The 23,955-nt window shown below is 38.3% G+C and overlaps 1 protein-coding gene across 1 annotated transcript; it reads right to left on the bottom strand.

Annotated features, from left to right (window-relative positions):
- Positions 1 to 245: 245 nt before the first annotated feature.
- LOC135118767 (zinc finger protein 436-like) lies at positions 246 to 23,066 on the bottom strand. Its single transcript, XM_064041613.1, has 9 exons — positions 22,832 to 23,066; positions 20,134 to 20,318; positions 19,013 to 19,181; positions 9,601 to 9,716; positions 3,361 to 3,532; positions 2,742 to 2,887; positions 2,066 to 2,258; positions 1,477 to 1,613; positions 246 to 947 (listed from the first exon to the last, which is right to left on the bottom strand). Exons 1-9 carry the CDS (start codon positions 23,064 to 23,066, stop codon positions 819 to 821), a joined length of 1,482 nt encoding a protein of 493 aa, XP_063897683.1. The 3' UTR covers positions 246 to 818.
- Between the last annotated feature and the right edge of the window lie 889 nt (positions 23,067 to 23,955).

Below are 23,955 nucleotides of genomic sequence, written 5' to 3'. Positions count from 1 at the left end.
TTGTAGTAAGGCTGTTAGTATTTTATTAACTTGCTCTGAAATTGTTTAATTTACATTTTGTCACCTACTTTCGATTTTTCTTTCATAATATTAATCCTATGTACAATTATGATTTTACTCCATATAAAATAATCTTCCAACTTTTTTCTCGTGAATTCAAGCATTTTATTTGAAAACCTCCTCCTTTTTCGGCAAGTCGGTTAACAAACATGCAGGTTTTAATACATATTTTTTTATAAGTTAATTAATAAATCATGATTATTTTATATGAAGCATGCAGACACAATTAGAAATAATAAAAGATAGATTCTCAATAATACTAAAATGGGGAAAATAGTTTTTATTAAAGTCGTAATTATTCAACCATCTTTATGCTCACTGGCTTGAGCAGATAGTCTTATAAGTATGTATTTACAAATATCTTCTTTAAATTCTCAAGCCTATCCTTCGTCATAATATTTAAGGTAACTTTATGAAGCCGGCAATATGGCATATAAGTGAAAATAAAAATGAAAACAATTTATTATCATGACTCAACTTTAAGAATGATGATTATCATGATGAAACAACATTTAAAATTAAAGCAAAATATTGTGTGATAAGACTGACTTAGTACATATTTATTTGAGGAGTACAAGCTACATGGTGTCTTTAAGGATAGCTTTGAACCTCATCTCAAATATATTTCATACATACAACAGTGTTAATTTTTGCCATCAATAAATAAAATCACTATATTATGAATTTACAGTCGCTCCATGTGGCACACTGGTATTCGAGATAGTTGGGAAACGGCTAGAGAGATGATTGAACTTACATTAAGAAGCTTGTGGTGAAGCCTGCGGGTCTATGGTGACAGCTCTCTGTTCGCCGTTGTCCATAGACATCACCATCTGGTATGGTACTTTGATTTGTAGGGGGACCCGCAGTTTTGTGTTTGAAGGCGCCTGGAATATAAAGATTTTCTTTATGAAAACCTGTATTTTTTTGTAAGGTAAATTTGGTGTTTCTTCCAAACCTTGTTGGTGGATTTTTATATTCGATGTTTGCGATTACAAATATGAATTTTGATATTAAATCCAAAAATATAAGTCAGACAACGATTGCACTAAAATTATTTTGTATAATTTATTAATACATTTTTAGCTCAATTTGGATTGTATAACATTCTCAGGGCTAGATAGAAAACTGTATGTTTGTAATTATTTTTATTTTCTTTTAAAAAGAGTGTCCATGGAGTTTCTTGCCGGTTCTTCTCCATGAGACCAACTCTTTGGAACCGTGCACCTAACTTTGACGTTTCGAAAGAGCTTTCATAGGCCTATTTGAAATAAAAAAATTTGAGTTTGAGTTTGAGTTTTGAGACATTCATTGTCAAAGTAACGGATAGGCTATAGAAATCAGCAGTTAGTTTTGGTTAGTTAGTTAGGTTCGGTCAGTAGTTTCTAAGGAACGCGGGTGAAACTATATACTTACATGTATAGTGATCTCTGGCAAGACTTGTTTCTTCTTAGGTAGCTTGTTGATGGGGAACAGATCCGGGATCTCTTTCTTAGTCTTCACTTTGTTGTGCACTAGCATGTGCTTTTGTAGGTGGTCCTTGCGGTAGAAACCTTGAATAGAAAGAATAATTAATTATTTATGCGATCATATGAAGAAAAAACTTTAAAAATAAAAAATAATTTTATGTAACTCAAAATAGTGTGGTTTTCAGTAGTAAGATCGTAATTTTAAAATTAAATCAAAATATTTTTTAAACAACTCAAAATAGTGTGGGTTTTCATTAGTTGTAAGAACATCGTAGCGTCGGTCCCGCAAATAACATTTTTTTATATCTTCGAGATTTGGACAGCGAGCGTAACTCAGTAGGTTATTGTCATTTATTTATTTGTTATCCTGTTTTTTTTTTAAATTTTAAATTGTGTAATAAAAAAATATGTAAAACATATTTGAATATGTTCGATGAATAACATGTAAACATCCGGTGGTTAGCAAACATTCACACAATAGACGCCGCGCCGTATCATTAGTTTTTTAACAAATTTAAAATTATAAAATATCTCACCTTTCCCGCAATCGGTACAGAAGAAAGACTTAACACCGGTATGTATGTGCAGATGTATCTTGTAGTGGTCTTTCCTCTTGAATGGCTTGGAGCAGTACTTGCAGACGAACACTCGCTGCGGCGTCGGTAACTCTTTCTCTTCTACTTGTACGTATTGTACGCAGTCTAGTGACGCTAGGTCGCCTACGTCCATCTGGAAGATATCACCCTTATAAATTCTGAGAAATCCAAGTTTAAAACGACGAAAATGTACCTATGGTTATTTATTTCTTACTACTTTCTTTATCCTTATGTATAAATAAGAGGATTGGTTCTTTCGGTGATATTTGTGGCTCGTTGAGTCAAATATTTAAAGCAAATGTTATATTTACGGTGATAATCAGTGGCGGATCTACCATAGTGGGCACTGTGAGCATGACCACAACTCGACCTTTATCCTTCCTTAGGTATTCCCTTGTGTACCTATTCCTATAAAATAAACTCATTTATGTATTATCCCTCCTGTATACCCCCCTAGGAAAACCCCATACTCTCTCATGTACTTTCTTATGCACTCCCAGGGAGTATATTGAGATACTCCCTAATGGGTTTACATAAAGGGTTGGGTATGTCACCAATTCAAATGACCCAATCCAGCCACCAATCTGAAACTAAAGAGCTACATAGCAAAACTTACATATTCCTCCGGATATTTATTTTCCTTCTTGGCCTCTTGCGGTGTGTCGACTGTCGGCGATTGTGGCGCAGTGTCATCGTACTGGTCGCTTGAGCTCTGCTGTTCACTGCACTGGTGAGTCTCGAACTGCTCGTTTGAGAGGAAACCTGGAAGGAATACACAGGTTCCGATGAAGGTAAAATTGAGTAAAAGAGTGTTTGTTGGGCATGGATTTATTATGTTCAAATCGAAAGGTACAAATGATAGCAAGCTTGAGTATAGAACGATGAATGTCCAGAATATGTATCAGTATTACGTTTTTTTACCTAGTTCCAGTACTTCTCTAAAATACTCCATTAATGATCAAAAAGACTTCTCCACCTTTTTTAGGATGTTCAATGTTCTTTAATGGTTTGATCATCATATCAGGCTGAATCCAATTGACGTGTGCTAGCCAACATGGTTAAATATTTAATTATTTTTGTTACTTTTGGAACACTGGTATTCAACTGCATCCTGATAGACTGGAGGCAGACCCCAATATAGTCGGCTAAAGGCAGATGATCGAAGTATTGGGGAACAAAATCGAGACTCAGCATAAATATTTAATCGTTCTCAAATGATGCAGTTTAAAACTTACCTTCACCACAAACAGAGCACCACACACTGAACTGGTGTTTCGTGTGCACATTGAGATGCACCTTCAGATGCTGCTTGCGTTTGAACCGCCGGTGACAGATGTCGCACTCGTGCGGTCTGCTCTCGATAGGACGGGCTGACGACCGCGCTACTAGTAGGCTGTTGTCTGATGACTGGGGAAGAAAGATTTGTTTGTAAGAATATGGTTACAATAAATAATTTGCATGTAAAAATTCATAATTTAGGCCCAACTGTGCACTATAAATTTTCAAAGAAATCAGTTGTTTTAAGAAAAACGAACGTCTAAGTTGGCGATGAGCTTTATTTAAATACTTTCAGCCTTCGCTTTGTGAGGCAGTTTGATTTTGTAATGCAAAGTAAGAAAATAAGGTCGCTATGCATAAGCAGCGCCCTTCACTCATCTCTAACGATTTGGTAAGGTGTAACTGTAATGTCGAGATCTTTGCCCTTAAACACGTAACAAGTACTTTTATGTGCAAGCATGTTACATATTACCTTACTATGCGCCACTTTTTAAACGACTTACCGTGACTATCGCACGATTATGATGCGTTTTTCAGAATAGTATAATTTGTAAGACTTAAAAGAGCTCGCCACAGAGTGTCTTTGGTAAGCACGTGTGCCTAGAATTTTCAGCTGTTTTCAGTGTTTTAGTGATCTTTTGTGACTTATTTTTGTGATTGTGTGTTGTCCTTGTGTTTGTTACCAGTAGTGTAGTGTTATTTAGGTAATTAACTAGGCTTAACAAGCACTATGGAACTCAATAAACCCCCCGACCCCGATCCTCCCGACATCTCTGCATTTGCTCCTCTTTCCCCCAATTACCCACTCTCCCAATTCGCCGATGTTGCTTGCAGCATCGCGGACTCCCTCACCTCATCACCCTCGAATGCCAGGAAACGCTCCGGAGATGATGCAAACATTGCCGTGTCAACCCCGCCACCGAAACAACTAAAGAATTTAATTGGCCGCAGCAGGTACTCTGCTACTGATAAGGCACCGTTCATTGTACACGTCTCTCGATTGGAACCCCAGCCTAACACCGGTACCTCTCTGCATCCAGTTACTTTTGGCATATTCCTTCAAAAACACAACATAACTTGCATTGTCCGCGATGGCGTTAAAAAAGTTGGCAGGAACCGTGTGTCGGTAGAATTCAAATCCCCTCAGGATGCGAATTCATTTATTATTAATAACATCCTTCCCAAAAATAGTTTTGTTGCGTCTATCCCTACTTTCAATATTACTCGCATGGGTGTTGTTACCGGTGTGCCCACTGATCTAAATGAAGAGGAAGCTCAAAGGTATCTACAAGTCCCCTCAGGTTGTGGTGAAATTCTAAAAGTGCGACGCATAAATAGGAAAGTGGTGATTGATGGAGTGACACAATTTAAGGCAACAGAAACATGTGTTCTAACATTTGACGGTCAGGTATTACCACAAAGAGTTTTCTGTTGTTATACTTCCCTCCCAGTCCAACAGTATGTCTACCCCACCATCCAGTGCCGTAAGTGCTGTAGGTTCGGTCATGTGGAACTTGTTTGCCGGTCTAAACCCCGCTGCAGTAAGTGCGGCCATGATCACCCTGGTGATGGTTGCAGCATTTCTGAGGCGGAGGCATTTTGTGTGCTCTGCTCGGGGAATCATTTTGCGAATAGCAAATCTTGCCCGGAGCTGGGCAGACAGAAGGCCATTAAGACCGTTATGGCTGAGAAGTCCCTCTCATATGCTGAGGCCAGCAAAACTATCCCAATTGTTTCTCGCAACTACGCGAATGCTACAAAAGCAGTTCCTGCCCCCACTCAGTCATATCGCAAAACCGTTTTTCTTAAGCCGAAGACCCATGCCCCTCTATCTCCCTCTTACGATAAAGCTGCTCATCAGCAAATCATTAACTCCCCTGCATCTTCACAGCCTGATGGCTGCGCTTTAAATAACCCATTCGTCGATAATAATACTTCATCACTGATAGAAATTCTTGTTAAACTTTTAAGTACAATTTTATCTTCTAATAATGCACAAATACCGTCCAACGTTGCCTATCAACTAGTTAACTTGCTCTCAAATATTAAAAATGGCGTCCCGTCAAATATTCCTACAATGGAATGTGAGGAGCGTGTGGCATAAGAAACACGACCTCATATTCCTTCTCAATAAATTTAAGCCTTTGGCTTGCTCAATTGCTGAGACTTGGCTTACCCCGAGTCTCAGTTTTAATATACCACTTTTTAATATTCTCAGATGTGACAGATCTGATGGCTATGGAGGGTCGGCTCTCCTTGTTAATAATCGTGTTCCACTCTCAACCCTAAGCCTTTCTGCTCTGGATGGTGACATGAATGTAGTCGCAGCTAGAGTTGAAGGTATCACAGTCCTATCTGTCTATATCTCCCACCCACAGCACAGGTTCTTAGGTACTATTAGAGACATCCTAAACAATATTGTAGGACCCGTCCTTGTTATGGGTGATTTCAACTGTCACCATTTTAGATGGGGTTCCAATCGCTGTGATTCTTTTGGGGAAGGTTTAGTAGAAATCTTGGATGACCTAGACCTTTGCATCCTAAATGATGGTAGTCCTACTCGTAGATCCCTCCCCGGTCAGCAAAAGAGTTGTGTAGACCTCACATTCTGTTCAGTAGAGTTGGCGGCATCAATTCATTGGGAATGTACTAGCCTTACGCATGGTAGCGACCATTACCCTATTGTTATAACTTTTCTTAATAAAACCTATTTAGAGAAAACTTCTCCTCCACTATTGAAGTACAACCTGACCAAACCTGATTGGTCGAAGTTTTCATCTTTACTGGAGGAGAAAATCAGTTTGCTTCCAAATTTAACTTCGAGTTCCCAAGTTTCTTCTGGTCACTGCCATGCTAAGAGTTGTTACGATGGCTTTATCTCGGCCATTACTTCAAGTGCAGACACTTCCTTTTCATTGCGTAACTCTGCCAGAAATAAAATCCCGTCACCGCCGTGGTGGGATCAAGAATGCACATCGGCTGTCAAAGAAAGGAAAGAGGCCGAAAAACAGTACAATGAAGCGATGAATAGCGACAATCTCCTACGGTACAGACGAGTGTTTGCTCAATCTCGGCGGCTTCTTCATAAGAAGAAACGTCGTGGTTGGGTTAAGTTTTGCACTTCTCTATCCCCTTCCACTCCCATATCAGCAGTATGGAAGAGCATTAACCGTTTTAGGCGAGGCTGTTCCCCATCTATCTCCTCCCCCATCACGAGAGAAACTGCTGAATCCTTCTTCGACAAAATTGCTCCAGCCTATGTTCCTTCATTTCCAGAACTTCTGCTACCGCCTGTAAATATTTTGGACGATCCTATGAATGAACCATTTTCGTTGGAGGAACTTGATGCGGTGTTACGTCATGTTAGGGATTCCGCCCCAGGCATAGACGGCATACCGTACTCATTTGTAGCTCATTCCGGTTCTCAAGCTAAGCAATACTTCCTGGAGATTATCAATTATTGCTATCAATATGGTTGGGTTCCTGACCAGTGGAAAGTTCAAATAGTTATTCCGCTCTTGAAACCTGGCAAGACTGCTGATGATCCGAATGGCCTTAGACCAATTGCTTTGTCCTCAGTGTTGGCCAAGTTACTGGAACACTTAATTAAAAATAGGCTTGAGTGGTTGGTTGAGTCTAGGGATTTACTGCCGAGCCACCAGTTTGGCTTTAGAAAGGGGCTTAGTACCATGGATAGTGTGGCAATTTTGGTAACCGACATCCGTACAGCCTTTTCCAAAAATGAATCTGCTGTAGCCGCATTCCTTGACATATCTTCCGCATACGACAGCGTTCTTCTTCCAGTTCTCAGGCAGAAACTGCAACAGCTGAGGATTCCGGGTAAGATGGTACAATGTATATGCGCACTCCTTATGTCTCGCTCATTAATGCTCAGAGTGCAGGGGGAGGTATTCGAGGTGAGGCAGACGTGGAAGGGCCTTCCTCAAGGCTCTGTTCTAAGCCCTTTACTCTACAATCTTTACACGGCAGACATTGGCTCCAGCCTTAATTCTGATTGTCATTTACTGCAATACGCTGATGATCTGGCGTTGTATGTTGTCAATCCATCCATCGAGGATGCTGCCTCATCTCTCTGTCTCTCCTGGACTCTCTGCACACATGGCTTCTGGACCATGGTCTCTCATTATCCGCCCCAAAAAGCTCGGTAGTGATCTTCTCCCGAAAACGACTGATCCCTCAGGTCTCAGTGAACATCCAAGGTCAAGGCATCCCCGTAGCCAAAAAGGCAAAATTTTTAGGGGTTTATTTAGATTCAAAATTATCCGGTATTCACCACATAAATTATCTAATCAAAAGATGCGAACGAGTCATCTCCATTTTGAAAGCTCTTTCTGGGGTCTGGTGGGGGGCACACCCCTTCACTATGAAATTAATTTATAATGCTTTAGTCCGTAGCATTCTGGATTATGGGTCACACTTGGTGATTCCTGGTAACAAGGGTGCCTTGGCCGGCTTAGATAGGATCCAATCTCAATGCCTCCGGATCATCACAGGATGCATGAAGTCGTCGCCTATTAACGCCTTACAGGTCGAATGCGCTGAACCTCCTTTAGCCCTGAGACGTCAGTACCTTGCTTCCCGTTTTTTGTCCAGGGTTATTCCTAAATCATCCCACCCTCTCATCCCAAAACTCAGAGAGCTTGACACTCTTTGTCACAGCTCAAAATATTGGGAACATAAAGAAATCCCCTTATTCCTTAAAGCATTCCGATTTTTTCAAAATTTAGAATCTCCTATTGCATCACATCCCAGGCTTCCTTTATTTAATTATCCCTATGATGTACTTTGCTTCACTCCTAATATATTTTATAATATTGGCATATCTAAAAACTCCCCATCGGCAAATTCGACCTTTAATGCGGTTTTGGGTGAACGATGGTCTGGGTTTCAAAGGTTCTTCACGGATGCTTCCAAATTCAATGACGGTTATACTGGAGCCGCGGTTTATTACCAGAACTCGAAAATTATTATGAAATTCAGATGCCCAAAGGAGTCTTCTATATTTACAGGCGAGTGCGTGGCATTATTGGAAGCTTGTCACTTTATAGAGTCCCATGAGATCAACTTCGGAGTTATCTTTACTGACTCCCTTAGTTGCCTCCAAGCCCTATCCCAGAATTCCTTTAGATCTAAACTCCATTGTCCTATTGTCCTAGATATCAAAAAGTCCCTTTTCTCTTGCACTCGGCAAGAGAAAGTTGTCCACCTAGTTTGGATTCCCAGTCATTGCGGTATAACGGGAAATGAATGTGCCGACGCATTGGCTAAAGATGCATGCACATCTGAATCAGCGGACCTTGCACACTTCTCCCTTCAAGGGCATGACCTACTAAACATACCTAAATTGAGTCTTGAGACCTCGTGGCAGGAATGGTGGAATATCTCCAGCAGAAAGAAGGGTAGTTCGTACTACGCTATCCAACCGGTAGTAAAATCGAAACCGTGGTTTACTCGTTTTAAAAAATACCCTAAACAAGTTATTTCGGTTCTATGCAGGATACGTTTAGGACATTGTTGTACTCCGGTCTTCTTGCGCAAAATTCGGGTGCAGGACTCATCTCTCTGCGAGTGTGGACTGGATGAGGGTTCCCTGGACCATATATTTTTTAATTGTCCCAATAACTCATCTTTTGATTTATATGGTCGTCTCCAAAAACTGAAGATTCCTCTCCCTACTAATTTCCGTTCCCTCTTAACTTACTCCTGTCCAGAACTGCTCCAGGCGCTATTGATGTCTATCCATCGTAATAATATTAAATTATAAACTCTGGCCTATCTATTTAGACCACTGTTTGTATAAATGTGGTATATATGTTACTTGTTTTATGTTACTAACATTTTGTTATTATTTATATATGTAAATGTATTTCTGTTTGTTTCAGTGCCGTCCTACTAACACGATAAGTTACACAAGTTTGACTACAACATCAACTTAATTTTGTCTTTTTGTCAATCACAAGCACTACTTGCTTCTCCTTCCACTTGTCATTGGCAGAATCGTCGACGTTTGCATCGACATGGAGTGCCATAAATAAAAATAGAATAGAATAGAAGACTTAAAAGAAGTTTTAAGGCAGATTATTATTGAATTCGGTTTTATTTTTTGTTAGTACGATGAGATTTATTTTTGTCTTACGATTTTTTTTAAATTCCATATCATTGTAATTGCTACTCACATAGGGGTCGTTGGACACTGATTCTCCCGTAAGGTACTCCTCATCGCCGCTGTACATGTTATAAGGCTGCAAATGCACGTTCATATGTACTAACAGTTGATCATCCGTGTGGAAACCTGGAGAGTAAAGAAACCATGTGTTAAGAACATGTAATATACAGAAGAACTCTAAAAAAGTAGCCCCCATTTGTTTTATTACATTTTTAGTGGACAGCGATAGCAGTAGTTTGAACCAACAGTTATTATGATTTTGTTTCTTTTTTTTAAGTATCTTATACAAACGTAAATATTTCCTTTTTGACGTGCTCAAAGCTATCAAGCTCAGAATTGTACCCTCACTTAGGAATAAGCTATGCTGGGGAGTATCGACCTACGTTGCGGCTGTCCCGGTAAACGCAATAGGCCAGTGAACTATCGTGAAATTGAATATAAAATCAATACCTTCAATTAGTTATGATTAAGAAATGGCTTTGAAGAATGCTTCACGGAATTTGACCCTTAATGCAGTTCTGAGTAAATTTTAAGCACGTACGTGGCAGTGCTACTTTTGTGTGAAGAAATTCTTTCAGAACGCGGAAGAAACCACGGTATTCAACTAGTTAATGATATAATTCTTAGTCCGTTGTCTACGAAAGATAGTCTACAATCTAGTTATTTGCCAAAATCTTTGTAATAATTTTGAATATTTTTCTGCTTAACAAAGTAATTACTAGAACGAAAATTCACCATCACAAAATATACAAAACCAAAATTAATTCCACCAAGGAACATTCCAGCTAACATTTTGTAGGGGTCGGCTTCGACCCTAAAAATAATCCCGTCTGCAGCCCCCGAGCGCCCCTCCCAAAAATAAATTAGATCTCTAAAACCGTCCATAATCTAGCGTCCCTTGAACCACCCTATTTCTGCCCCCTCGTATGGCCCATGGGGGATCGCCCCTAAAATAGGGGAGGGTCTAAAAAGGTCGACTGGTTGCTATGTGTGCATGTGTTGGTGCCACGTAATTGTAAACTGGGCACTCGATATTGATTTAAGTCGCTATACAGTTTATGTAGTCCGATACTAGGTCAAAAGTGGGTGTCTGTATTTTATGGCGGGAAATTGGAAACTCTACATTTTTATTTTAGTACATATGTACTAAAAATATTTTAAAAATATATGAAATTAAAGTTCTCGAGGCTAGTTTCTAACGTGCGTATTTTCAATTAATCAACAATTCGGAGTTTGCTGGAATGTTTAATGATCCACGGTTCATTTGGTCTGATTGATATATTTCAGCCGATAATAAAGAACTCTGAATCTTTTAAAGGAATTCTGAGTAACCACATTTCGCAAGTACTTGACCTAAGTTGTACTCTATCATATACTTTTGTATTTTTTTAATATACATAGACTGACTCAACATTAACGTGATATGGAATTCTGCGTGGGATTTCCAGTAATAATTTGAGTGTCATGTGGCTCCTCCCGTGCCTCGCCCCGCGTGCGGACACCTGTTCGTCCACGGGAGCGCTGCGCCGCGCAGCTTCTTCCAAATACACCTACATAGTTAGGATATAACTCTTATATGGATTGCATTTGTCAGTTGCAGTTTCAGTATCTACGCGCCCTAACGTCGTTTGTTCTATCAACGTTTGCTCGTCACAGTGATCTAGTTTACAAATGTCTCTGCGAGTGGCAAGTTTTAGTGTGGAAAGGCCAAAGGTCACTTGGTGCCTGTTTTGTAACAAACCGGGAAATTTGGTTACGGAGCCGGACGCACAAACATATGACATCATAAAGCAAGTGGCTGAACAACGTCAGGATGCTGTCCGAAACAAATTTTCTATCCTGTACAATGAAAATTTGGTCAAACAGTGCTTCTCGTGGCACGAGGACTGTGCCGCAACTTACATCGCTGTCGAAGAAAGTAACCAGGATCAGGTTATGACCAAACAAGAAGATCTACATGAGGAAATCGACATCAAAGTAGAAGATGTACAATTCAGTTCCGTCATCAAAGCCGTTCGATCGTCGAGAATTCGTTCCATATCTGGAGAAGATATTGTCAAATGCTTAATTTGTGACAAACAACTAAATCCTGAAAACAAGACCCCACATTCAATGCACTCTAGACTGTCGGCGGCCAGGCTCATATATGAAGCCGCACATAAAAAGCAAGACAGGGTATATACAAAAATAAGTATGTACGATTCACCTGAAGCCATGATTGACAAAGGTATGTACTTCCATAAAGAGTGTTATTTAAAGTATATCAAAGTTTCTACTTGCTGCCAAAAGAAACGTGTTAGTAAGATATCGCGGAAGGATATGTTCAAGGGTTTGAAGAGACTGTTAGTGGAGATAGATGGAAAACTGGCGACTTGCTGTTTGGAGGTGTCATATCTGGCCAAACGCTTGGCGAAGCTGACTGAGGTGAAAGATGCGGTCGTGAACGTTGAGACGGTGAAAAGCCTGCTCATTGCGAAGTATGGAGACAAGTTATTATTCTCGTACCCCAATGGCTTAGACTCATGTGTGGTATTTTTAAGCAGTGTGCCACTGAACGAAGTTATGAATCGCGTGCGTTAATCCGAAGATGAAGTAGACGTAAATATGTAGGTTTATAATACATTTTAGAGATTTAACATTTTGTCTTCCTGACCAGATACGTAGAATTTTGCTACGATGCATGCAAGTTCATTAATTAAATAAATATTTACATTTTGTCTTCCTATCCATAGATTGGTAAATATTTAGCTACAATTCATGTAAGTTCATTAAATTAATAAATACAGAAGAATAAGACGAAAACTCTCTTTTATTCACACCTTTTAGTTTCCGATAAATAGTCTTGTCATAAAAAGAATTTGTTTATGACTCCGAATAATCTTAAGAACCTTTCACCCTCTTACTATTAAAGGTAAATCTGTTGCTGTAACTTGATATCAACCTTTTGCTACATACATTTTGAACCCTTACGATTTACCTTATAAAACAGGGTCATACAAAGGTCTACACATACGCGGGATTGCAAAGAGAGGCGCGCCATTCGTGCGTCACTAGGCCAACAACATCAGCAATAGTAGATTGTGATTTATTTCATATGGTAACACCGCTCTTTTTTTGCGAAACTTTTTAAATATCACCAAAAGGGCATTTTTAGGATTCAATTGTCGCAAGAAAACCCTTATAGTTTCGCCATGTCTGTCCGACGGCGGATTATCTCAGTGATCATTAGTACAAGAAAGCCGTTTCGTACCAATATCTACACCGACCACGCCGACAAAGTCCAAAAATAAAAAGTGTATTTTTTTTTATTAGGGTGCTTCCCCTACACGTAAAGTGTTATTTTATAATTGCAAGCCTAACGTGTCATCATTTTTTGATTACTAATATTTTTGGAAATAATTGCTAAAAAAAAGTTGAAAATATGGAAAAAGACTGTAAATAGACTTCTTTGGAAAATTTTCGGATACCTGCCTTGAGGAGGTCAGACATACTCAGCTATGGTTTTTAATTTTGCGATGATCTTTCTGAATCATGGCCCCAGATAACTTAGTAAAACTACTTTAAAACCTCATGGTTCTGTCATAGTTTTGTAATGAAAGCAACATTTATTTCAAAACTTCTTTTTGTGATATAAAGTGACTTAACAAAATAAGGTCGATCGTTATCTAAAGTTTGCTTCATACGGACAGACAGGACAGGGCCTGTTTGGGTATTCCTTTTCTACCACTTTAGTTCAGAATCCTAAAAGCTAGTATGTGAGGCAACGTTGGCACATCTGCAGATTACCTAACCAAACCTAGGTGCGGCCGACGCACCGAAGATTTAAGGATCACTTTAGTAATGACCATAGGTATATTCTACTCTGTTTACTTTCCACATGACGTATATCTAAGAAGGTATACAATATTGGAAATGTACGCATTTTAGGCTTGAACGTAAGTTTACAGTATTCTAAAATGTTTAAGACTCGTCTGCGTTCATGTTCATGTAGACTTACAAGTACGAACCTAAAGCTACATAAATTTTGGATATAGTTTCAAGGTTATAAGCCCCACCCTTGATCCTCCCTTTTACGCCCACATTCAGCTATTCTGTAATTAGTTCTACACATCCACGAAAATTCAAGTTTATAACGACTAGCGAATTTCAAACATGGCCAAATCGGAATAATAAAATTACTTGATATCGTGCCTCTTTTACTGCAAAGAGAGAGAGGTATTAATAGTTCACCTACATTTCAACCCAGCTTGGTACTTTACCGAATTTGGTGGATGATCTAAACCACTTTAATTGAACCAGTGAAGATCAATTAGAATTCGCCAATGTTCAACTATCAACAAAGTATTGGGATTCGTGGAAACCAACCAACACACATTATCAAAATGTAGGTAGGTACAGGAATATTGCGGTTAGAGTTAGTTGATCAGCGAACTCACTGGCTGTGACCATATTGCTGATAGGAGCCCTATACATTTGTTTATAGCTCCTTCGTTCGTGGGTTAATAGTCTGGTGGGTGCATTGCATAACTTGTACGAGTACATATGTCATTACTTTGGATACTTTTCGACGTTAACAAAACTGCAATGATGGGATGACCTAGCAGGAATAAATAAGTTATAAATAGGACAATGCTGCTAGCTGCAATGCTTTGAATTAAGAGACCTAGTTTTTCTGGAGTTGGTTCAAAAATTGAATACATCACCCAACTGTCATGCCAAGTGGATAATCCTTCACAAAACACTACCAACCCCGTTGTTATACGCAAGGGAGGGGAATGATACCCCGTGTGACGTCAGCTGCCCATCGCGAGTAACGGGCACGACCGGTTCGCTCCGACCCTACGTACGAGAGGGCAAGGCCAGCCCGTTCACTGCGCGAGGATAGAAAGCAAGCCTATGCTGCAATATGTTTCATAATGTCGCTTTCATATCAGTAAGTCGAAGGATCTCTAGCTGTACAAATCTTGCTCAAAAAGACTGCAACTGTCGTAAGTGAAGCCTGTCACACTCACGCAGTTGATCTTTGCATCGATGTGGGAGTATAGAATACTAACATTTTGTTTTAGAGGCCAAAGTTAAGCTTAATGCCAATATAATTTTAAAGGGAAAATTGTCTAGACTACATTTTGCAAGTTTGCAGTAGTTATTCGCTTGGAACAGACTTGAATTTTTTTCTGTATTGATATAATGAGAATATAGATGTGATATTTGACGAAAGCACGTGAGCCATACCTGTTTCTATGTATATGTTACTGTAAAAACCCGAACTATGGTAAATCCTAAGTTTTTCCAGTAAAACCTAAGATTGGTATAGGTACCTATGTAAGTATTTATTATAAAGGTAGGATTTTTTCGGACTATTACTATTCGAATTCAGTATATGCTAGGTTTCACCAATGTGGACTGGTAAATATTGGTTTTAGGAATAAAACAATGATAAATCAATTTATCGTCATTATTTTTAAGTAACCATTACTCAAAAACTTACGCAAAATTCTAACTATTTAAATAATTTTTATTTCGAAGTTGTATTAATAAAAGTATTCGATATATTGAATTGAAATGGTAGAAGTCCGAAAAAATCGTAACTTTATAATTAATTCTTACATTTACCAACTCATGTCGGTAAATCTTAGGTTTTACTGGAAAATCTTAGGATTTACAGTTCAGGTTTTTACAGTAACATATACATGTAATACAATGGTCTTTGTATGACTCGGCAATGAGCGCTACCGAGCTTACGCAAAAACATAAATAACATCCACTATATTTCTGAAGAACTTGTTCCATTTTTGTAAGGAAAAAATACTGGGATCTGAAGCGACCGGGTCAGGAAGAAACGGCCTTATGCTACAGATGGGGCAAGGATGACATGTCCAATAGAGCGAAATGGAGAAAAAGGGAGATGGCCGACCCTGCCACCGAACGATCTAATAAAACCCCACATTTTATTTGTTAAGCATATCAAGATTTAGAATAAGAACTTGAAGCTATGACTATGTTCAATTTTTTCCAGACAGTTTTAGGAATCTTAAAAAATATTAAGATTATGTTCAAAATATCCAAATTGAATAATTACAGGATTTATGCAAACGTAGTTTCTGTAATCTGGGACAGGAAAGTAAGAAATTGTTAAGGTTGCGCTAGTCGGTTTGCACAAGCAACAAATAGTTGCGTTTAAAAGAGTTTAAAACCTAACCACCCGCATATTGAACGTAGTAGTGGTGGTTTCGTGTGGGAGGGGTCTTCAATTCGTAGTGCTATTAATAAAATTGAAGAGCAAAGCTGCGAGACAAGGGTAGGTCGACTGGGGACGGAGGTCACGACGCGACCTTTATCCTCAAAATCCACGATTACTCACTACATTCTATTGTACCTATCTCAATTTTATGTAACAAGTGGAAGGTAAGGTTGTTTCGTGTACGTAAAGGATTAACTGAATATGTCACACGAGTTATTTTACCTGTCCCCCTGTGGCTGGCTTTATGTCGAAAACTGTTCAGGATCTGTGTCCTTAAAGTTGAGCTATCAAGTTATCTTTTATAAGTATTTACAGAAACATAATGTTACCAATAAAAGAGAAATGGTTCATTAAAATCATCTATCTATAGTCTGCAGTTTATGATAGACGGTCTTTCTCAATAAGTCTTAAGAAAAACTTATTGGGAAATGAAGTTCAAATAATAACTCGTTATGAACCGCTCAACTTGCATTTGTGTCAAAATCTGTCGATTCGTGAACAACGAGGGGAGGTTGGATCCCCCACATATGCAGACGACTAAATAAAAGTAATATTCCCTCTTCGGATTTTGCATTTGCAGTGGGTTAAAAATACGTTAGGATTGACAGTTAAGAATTTTGAAGTATCCAATGTCTTCCTGCTAGAGTTAAAGTAATTTTTTTTTTTTTGATGGTTGGCTTAAAATAAAAGTTTTATTTTTCAAACAAATATCTTTGCTAAATAATCCTCGATACAACACGATGTCGACTGTTTTCAACATACTACAAAGGCTGGGGTGATAAAGTACTGACAATTAATGTAAGAGCATTTCATCAAAGGAGTATGCTTCAAATACCTTGACCTACGCATTTAACAAGCCGTTGGTTGGGTCTTCAACAAATTGTTTTTGTTTTTTTTGTTGTAGCATGAAAAGTGAAAGTCGTCCTTCGGTGAGGCATCGTTTTGCCTCAAATACGCATTTGACACATAACACACAGGATGACTTTCTTTTCCCATGAGATTTTTTGGAGATGGTTTCAAACATCGGAAAATTTCGTCATATACATGAACAAAATATCGTGTCATACATACATAATGGAGTAGTATAGGATACTACCACATATTTTCCCTTTATCCTGTATGCATTTAAATAGCCTAATACCTAAGCCAAAGGGGGTAAAACACCTGCCATTCTAATAACCTACAGGTCTCTCTGACTCACTAACATTTTCAAACCACCTGTTACAGGCACTACAACTTTTAGATTAGAACAACGTCAATTCCAAACTCTTTCATATCTTCTTGCAATGTAAACCTTTTTAGAGTTTCTGAGAAAAACTTTAGTGTCATAAAAAAAGGTGCAAAGACAAGGGGGGCTTTCAGTTCGCCCAATAATAAAAAGATATTGCAAAAAATGGGAGGGGCTGCTCCCCTGTGGTTCAAAATGGGAGACGCAAAAAAAATATTCCATCATAATTCCTTGAGGGTGGGACGTGGGAATGGGGTTTACAAAAAGGTAATTTTAGTGTATGTTTTTTATGTACAGTAAACCAGTCTTTAAGATAGAACTTAATTTTTTCTGCCCATTAATATAGTTTCTACTTCATTCATTCACAAAGTTTTATTTTTATAACAATGCAACATAAAGTCAGCCTTCCACATCGCTAGAACTTGCTTCGAAGAGGAAAAGATGAAATGTACCACATGTTATCACCCCCCACTAAATGTGAAGCTACAACGAAATAAGAACCTTAATGTACTTTAAATAAAGTACTTTTTCCTGTGGAAACTATTCTTAGCATGGAGGGTTTTTTTTTCGTTTACGGCTACCATCTGAGTCAGACGTACCTGCGTTAAAGTGTAAAAACTTTTTGGATTGAATGGTCCCCGCTGAGTCATCGAAGACATTTAGAAAAAAGCGTGTTACATAGTTTACGTGGAATTATAAATGGTGGGACAAGGGTCCACCCCTTATATGGGTAACTACTTATTACAGCCGTTAATAGAAAACATCCACGCTACGACTAAAAATGAATTCAGAAATAAAACTTTGCAATAAGGTCGTTGGCCATTGACTACGAATAGTAATTAAGCTTTTCAATTTATCAAACAACATGAACGTAGCAAGATAAAGTATTTCTCCCGAAGCTCATTACTTTAATGGAATATTCAGAAACTTGATACCTATTTTCGGTGTAACCTACGAACAACTTTAGGGGGTGCCCACCACGCCCCTAACCGCGACCTTGGCTTTGGCACTTGGGATAGGCGCTCAAATATTTTATGAATAATAAACTCCTTTACTTTGCCTCTTTGGAAAAGCAGAACCCTTCGATCCCTTTTTAAATAACGAACATTTTTATTTCTATCTAGCTGGAAATGCGACCCTCCCCTATTTTCTAAAATAAAAAACTGCACACGTGCGCGTTTATCGTAAGGAGGGTTGTCAGGGCGTCAGGGGAGGGCTGAACGAAACCTTGGGGCATTTACCTGAAGGTACGTACACCGGTAAAAAAATAAATACCCTAAAATGTTATATTAGAAGATCAAAATGGGAGGTAGAAAACCCGTGCTACCAAGTTAGAAGGTAGTTACAAAACCTATTTTCCGTAAAGCCTACAATGGCGTACCATGCGCATAAGCCCTACATAAGCCTCCCCCATTCGGGGTATTTCGCCCTAATCACCATGTTCGTACAAGTTGCCGCAGTACGGAGTTATTGGGCGTTGTACATACTATGTTATCCTTATATCAGTAGGACGCAGTTACCCCCCTTTTGAAAAGAAACGTAATTGCAGGATAGTAAGGTGATTATTAATATTTTATTATATGCACGACTTTTTTGTTAAAGCTACGGAAGTTTGTAGAAAAAATGATAATTATAAATACACCAAGAGTATTTTTAAACGGGCTTATTGGGGCATTTATCTCTATTGTGTGTGAAACAATAGAATAAAACTATATTTGAATAAACAACTTACTAAACTATTTATTACTTGTCTACTTTTTCAGAAAAAGTAACGGTAATAAGTCGATATCGCATAGTTGGCGATAAGGTTTTATTATTCTTAACCGATTTCCAAAAAAGGAAGAGGTTTACAAATGGGTTACTTTTACCCGATAATTACCTGAGAATTTAGTTGCGTTTAGTTGTACCTATTAAAATATTTTTATTTTATGCAAAATATATTTAAAAACTCACCTTTCCCGCACTCGGAGCAAACCTTATCCTTCTTCATATGCGTCCAGCTGTGTATCTTGAGGTGGTCCTTCCTCTTGAACGACTTCTGACACACGAGGCACATATACGGCCTCTCGGCAGAGTACGACTCTTTGAACTGTGGCGTTGTGCTGAACTTTTCTTCCGATTCCTAAAATGGTAAAGCGGTGTAAGTTTTTGTTTTGTTAGATTTAACATTATGTGAGATGGCACCTTCTATTTAATACGAATATTATGAAGCTGCAGATTTTGTCTATGGGACTAATCATACAACACTTTTTTCTGGGTGCACAGAGTATTTCCCATGTGACACGGGTAAAACCGCTGGCTGGTCTTTGTTGTGTTTAATCTTTGAGACTAATGCATATTTTCCTATTGATCAATTAACATAATGGGAGCCTAACTTTCATCAATGTAAGTATGTCACCTCACATTTATCTCAATACTAAATAGTATCAGAATCGGTTGAGTCGTTTTCATGTAAGATAAATAAACTGACATTCGCATACATATTGATAGTTAGTACCGCATAAATGAACGATGTTTATAATGATCATTAAGTCTTTTTTGTCAACACACATGGGTTTTTGTGCGGTGGCCGGCGAGCCCAGATGTTCTCAAACTGGCCTACAGTAAGGAAAGCCCTAAGCGCTCACCGAAGAGAATTAATTAGAGTTTCGAACGCTAATGTGAGTGGCCAATCACTTTTTTATAATTTTTATTATATCTATTAGGAATATAGATTACTTTAAAAATATTTCCTTTAAGCAAGGTGAACTTTGTCTGGACGTAAAAAAATCCTAAAACTTTGATCACATTGCCGGTTTACAAAACTAAACATAGGAATAGGAACCTATTTTAACTATGTACATATTGATTAAGGCCACGTAATTAGATTGGTTCTAGTGGTTGTTGAAGACCGAACAAAGTGGCGAACCTTGGAGGATGTTCTATTGTTCAACAGTTTCGGTTGAAATTATTATCTTAGGACGTAAGAATCTTTATGAACTAAAAGCATGTTCTAAAACTTTTGGAATTTTTCAATCTCTCCTAACCATACTTTCACATCTAATAAATATTTAGGTACCAATACATATACTGACCTCCTCCATAATCTGTATGCCATGTTCTTCAGTACTAGGCGTGGTGTACTCATCAATGATTTCTTGCTTGATATCATCACCCCCAGCGTCCGCATACTCCTGTTCAGGAATATCCATATTGCGCTCCATGAACAACTTCGTGTGGGTTTGCAAGTGTTTCCGCAAGTGGTCTTTGCGGTAGAATGCTAAAAAATATTGTCATTTGTCAGTTATTATCAGTCACTGTGTTGCTGGGCAGTTTGTTCCACCATTTCTTCCCAGCAAAAACACATAGGAAGTGGTGAAAGGCGGGCGTTCTGGGAGCTGTCTCTTGTAAATTTGACCTTCAAAAGGTGCTGAATTTCGGCCTACTTGGAATAAATATAAAGGATTTTTTTATCTTTATCATATGTATTTTAAATGCGAAAGTATCTAACTCGAGGTGTCGAACACAAAACTATTCACTCGAGGACTCGGGGAAGTCCCCGAACGCAAAATAGGGTAGGTACCATGGGCGTAGCCACACTGGGGCAAGCTGGGGCACTTGCCCCACCCTGGGCCCTGGCTTTTGACCTATAAGGTGAAGATTAAACAATGTTTTTTTACTAACTCTAACTAACAGCATCAACAATCATATGTACTATCCGTAAGTTATTGCACAAAAAAATTGTCGACTTTGAAAAGAGCGCGATCAAAACAAAATACACGCTCGAGTTCCCGAACGTGCGCGCTGCGCGCGTCATTTGAAAGCGAGCCGTATTCCCCAAAAGAATAGTTGCTATGTGGCGTAGCGAGCCGAGCCGTCCATCTAATCCAAAAATTAATGCATTGAAAGAGATGGAACTGGTAGATGTGATCAAAATTTCGGAAATGCAATTTGGGCGACATTTTACGTAGTTTTTGGTTTTAAGTCTTAAAAAGTAATAAAAATTTCGCGCTCGCTTCGCTCGCGTTTTCAGACACTATGTTCTTTTTGTATTTTTCAAGAAACAAAAAGTTAAGTACGTTTGGGCTAAATTTTACGTAATATTTGGTTTAAGTCCGATTAAAATTTCGCGCTCGCTTCCCTCGCGTATTCAGAAACTATATGCCCTTATTTTTGCATTTGTCAACAAACAAAAATTTAAGTACGTTTGGGCTACATTTTACGTAATATTTGGTTTAAGTCCGATAAAAATTTCGCGCTCGCATCGCTCGCGACTTCAGACACTACATGCTCCTACTTTTGGCTTTTGTGCTGTGTGTGATTGTTTATTTTCTGTACCTGAAAATATAAACCTCTCAAATTAAAAGATTAACAAGTTTGAGATTAACGGCTCAAGATACAAAAAATCGGAGGGCCCCCGCCTTCCCCCGGGGGATAGGTTGACTGCTGCCCCACCCTGAGCCCAAAGCTGGCTACGCCCATGGTAGGTACGCCGCACGTTGTTCATTGGGCATTCTTATATTGTTATCATAAGAAAAGCCAAATTAATGTAAACAAAAAGAAGATAGTAAAAAATATTGATACATACTATACCAGTATTTTTTTACTGTTGTAGATATTTTGCGGCCTCCAATGTATTAGTTAGTTTTGTTGGCCCAGGACTGTCCAAACTAGATTAGACTTCCCGCAAACTGATAAAAGTAGTCTACTTTTGAAATTTAAATTTTTAATAGTCTTTACTATGGACCAGGATACCAGGACTGTCCCAACTAGATTCCGATCTAGTTAGGTAGATGAGAAAACGGCATATTACTGCTTCGTACGTTACATACCACCAATTATGAAATCCGGGTATGCGATTAGTCTCCGAGTCTCATTGCGAGCATATTTGTGACAATACGCATTGAATGCGACAAATTAACTAACTATTAATTGAACTTAATCTTTCCTTGCGCCAAATAGTTCCTTGGGGACACCAGGGATAAAAATAGTTCCGTGGTCTTCCACGTTTTTTTTTATTTTTACTCATATAGGTACCGTGGGAATTGCATACCAATCTTCATCGTAATCGGTATAAACTTTTTGCCGTAAAACCGTAATAGATAGTAAGACCGAGTAACTTTCGTATGTATAATATTACGAAGATTTAGTTCGTCGCCTAACGAGAAAAAGACGGTTCATATTTTTTACTTGCTACTGAAGGGCAAAGAAGAGAGATCAAAATCGTTATTATTTCGCACCCTTTATGTGACCTTCACCCCTTTTACTTGTTATTTGAACTAAGGCTCATGTCACACGACAACTTTTTTCTATACTACATATTATGTAGTTTTTGATTATGAAAATGTTAAAATATCTTCATTGAGACTATCTGATATAAAATAAATCACAAAATATTTTTGAAGGATCTTTTACATTTTTGCATTAAAAATTACATTCCTAAAATTCGAGCTACGTTTATTTTTCATCAAAACATATTTTAATGAGATGTTGTAAAGTGTCATACAAATATTCAAAAAGCGTAAGTTTGCGAGTCTATAATATGTGTATAATTGTGACACTTCTTCACGCGCAAAAGGTTGAACAGATTTTGATGAAACTTATCGGTAATATAGCTAAGAATAATTTTAATCTAGGTGAAGGTAATAACCATAAAGTTTTCACCACGTTTCAATACACATCAATAGTTCTGTAAAAAATAATATGGATACTTCACAACCTTTCAATATAAATGATCAGTATGAAGTACTACTTTAGTTCCTTATCTATAATAATCTAGCAAAAAGCACTTACATTTATTACAAACAGGACAAGACTCGCTCTTGTCTCCGCTGTGTATGGTGCGATGGATGTTCAGATGCTCTTTCCTCTTGAAGGCCTTCCCGCAGTCAGGGCAGACGTGAGGTCTCACTTCCTGGTGTTCTAGTGTATGTCGGTCTAGGTGTTCTTTGCGTTTTAGTCTGGTTAACAAAAATAGAAGTAAGTTGAGAGCACATATTTGTTTGTAAGAGAAATTAAATTCATTCATTTGCATATAAAATAATGAGGATAATTTGATGATAATTAATATATAGTTTATTTAATTTTTTTAATAATTAATAACATTTTGGAATTTACAGTTTTGTAATTAAAGATGGAAAAGTTAATAAGGTTTCAAAATTATACAAAATATTGATGCAATACATTCCTTTCAAATAACAGTAAAAGTACTCTTAGATTAAATAATATTTGGAAGTTTAGAAAATTAATTAACATAAATAAAATTCATACCCAGTGCCACATATCCCACAGAGATATCTATAATCCTTGTTATGGATCATAAGGTGCTTCTCCAGCTCCTCTTTACTATAATACCAAGCTGAGCACTCCACACAAGAGAACTGCACAGCTCCATCCGGCTTCTTCACTATCATAGCCAACTTATTCTTAGCTAACATACTCCTTTTTATGGCCAACTCCAAGTTTGGTACAGGCTCTGTAAGAATACCATAGATATAATGAAAGAAATAAAAAAGAAAACAATTCCAAATTTGAAAAACAACATACCATTATTACTGTCCATCTTCTCCATACACTTCTACCTGAAATAACAAACTTAATAAGACGAAAATTGTTAACAATCCCTACGTTAGAAACTTTCCCACACGCGCGCAACCGTTAGAAAGGGCAAGGGCCAAAAAAACTGAACTTGAAATTGTGATCCCTTCCCCTACCAACGAGCATCGCCCAAGGCCCCCAAGGCCCAAAAGCTCCCCTCTGCTTAGGGGTGACTACCCTTTGTCTACCCAAACTTCCCCTAAAGGAGGGGAGGGAACCCCACTCCGTGCTCGGCCCGATAGGAGGGGTGGATTTACCTTACCCGAACCCCGACATTGATTCAAAATCTTCTACCTGCCAACTAAACCCAGTTTAAATGC

The sequence above is a fragment of the Helicoverpa armigera genome, chromosome 2 (assembly GCF_030705265.1).
Source record: "Helicoverpa armigera isolate CAAS_96S chromosome 2, ASM3070526v1, whole genome shotgun sequence".
NCBI classification, from domain to species: Eukaryota; Metazoa; Arthropoda; class Insecta; order Lepidoptera; family Noctuidae; genus Helicoverpa; species Helicoverpa armigera.
The sequence above is the reverse complement of the archived record's forward strand: the minus strand, read 5'-3'. Positions and strand labels throughout refer to the sequence as shown.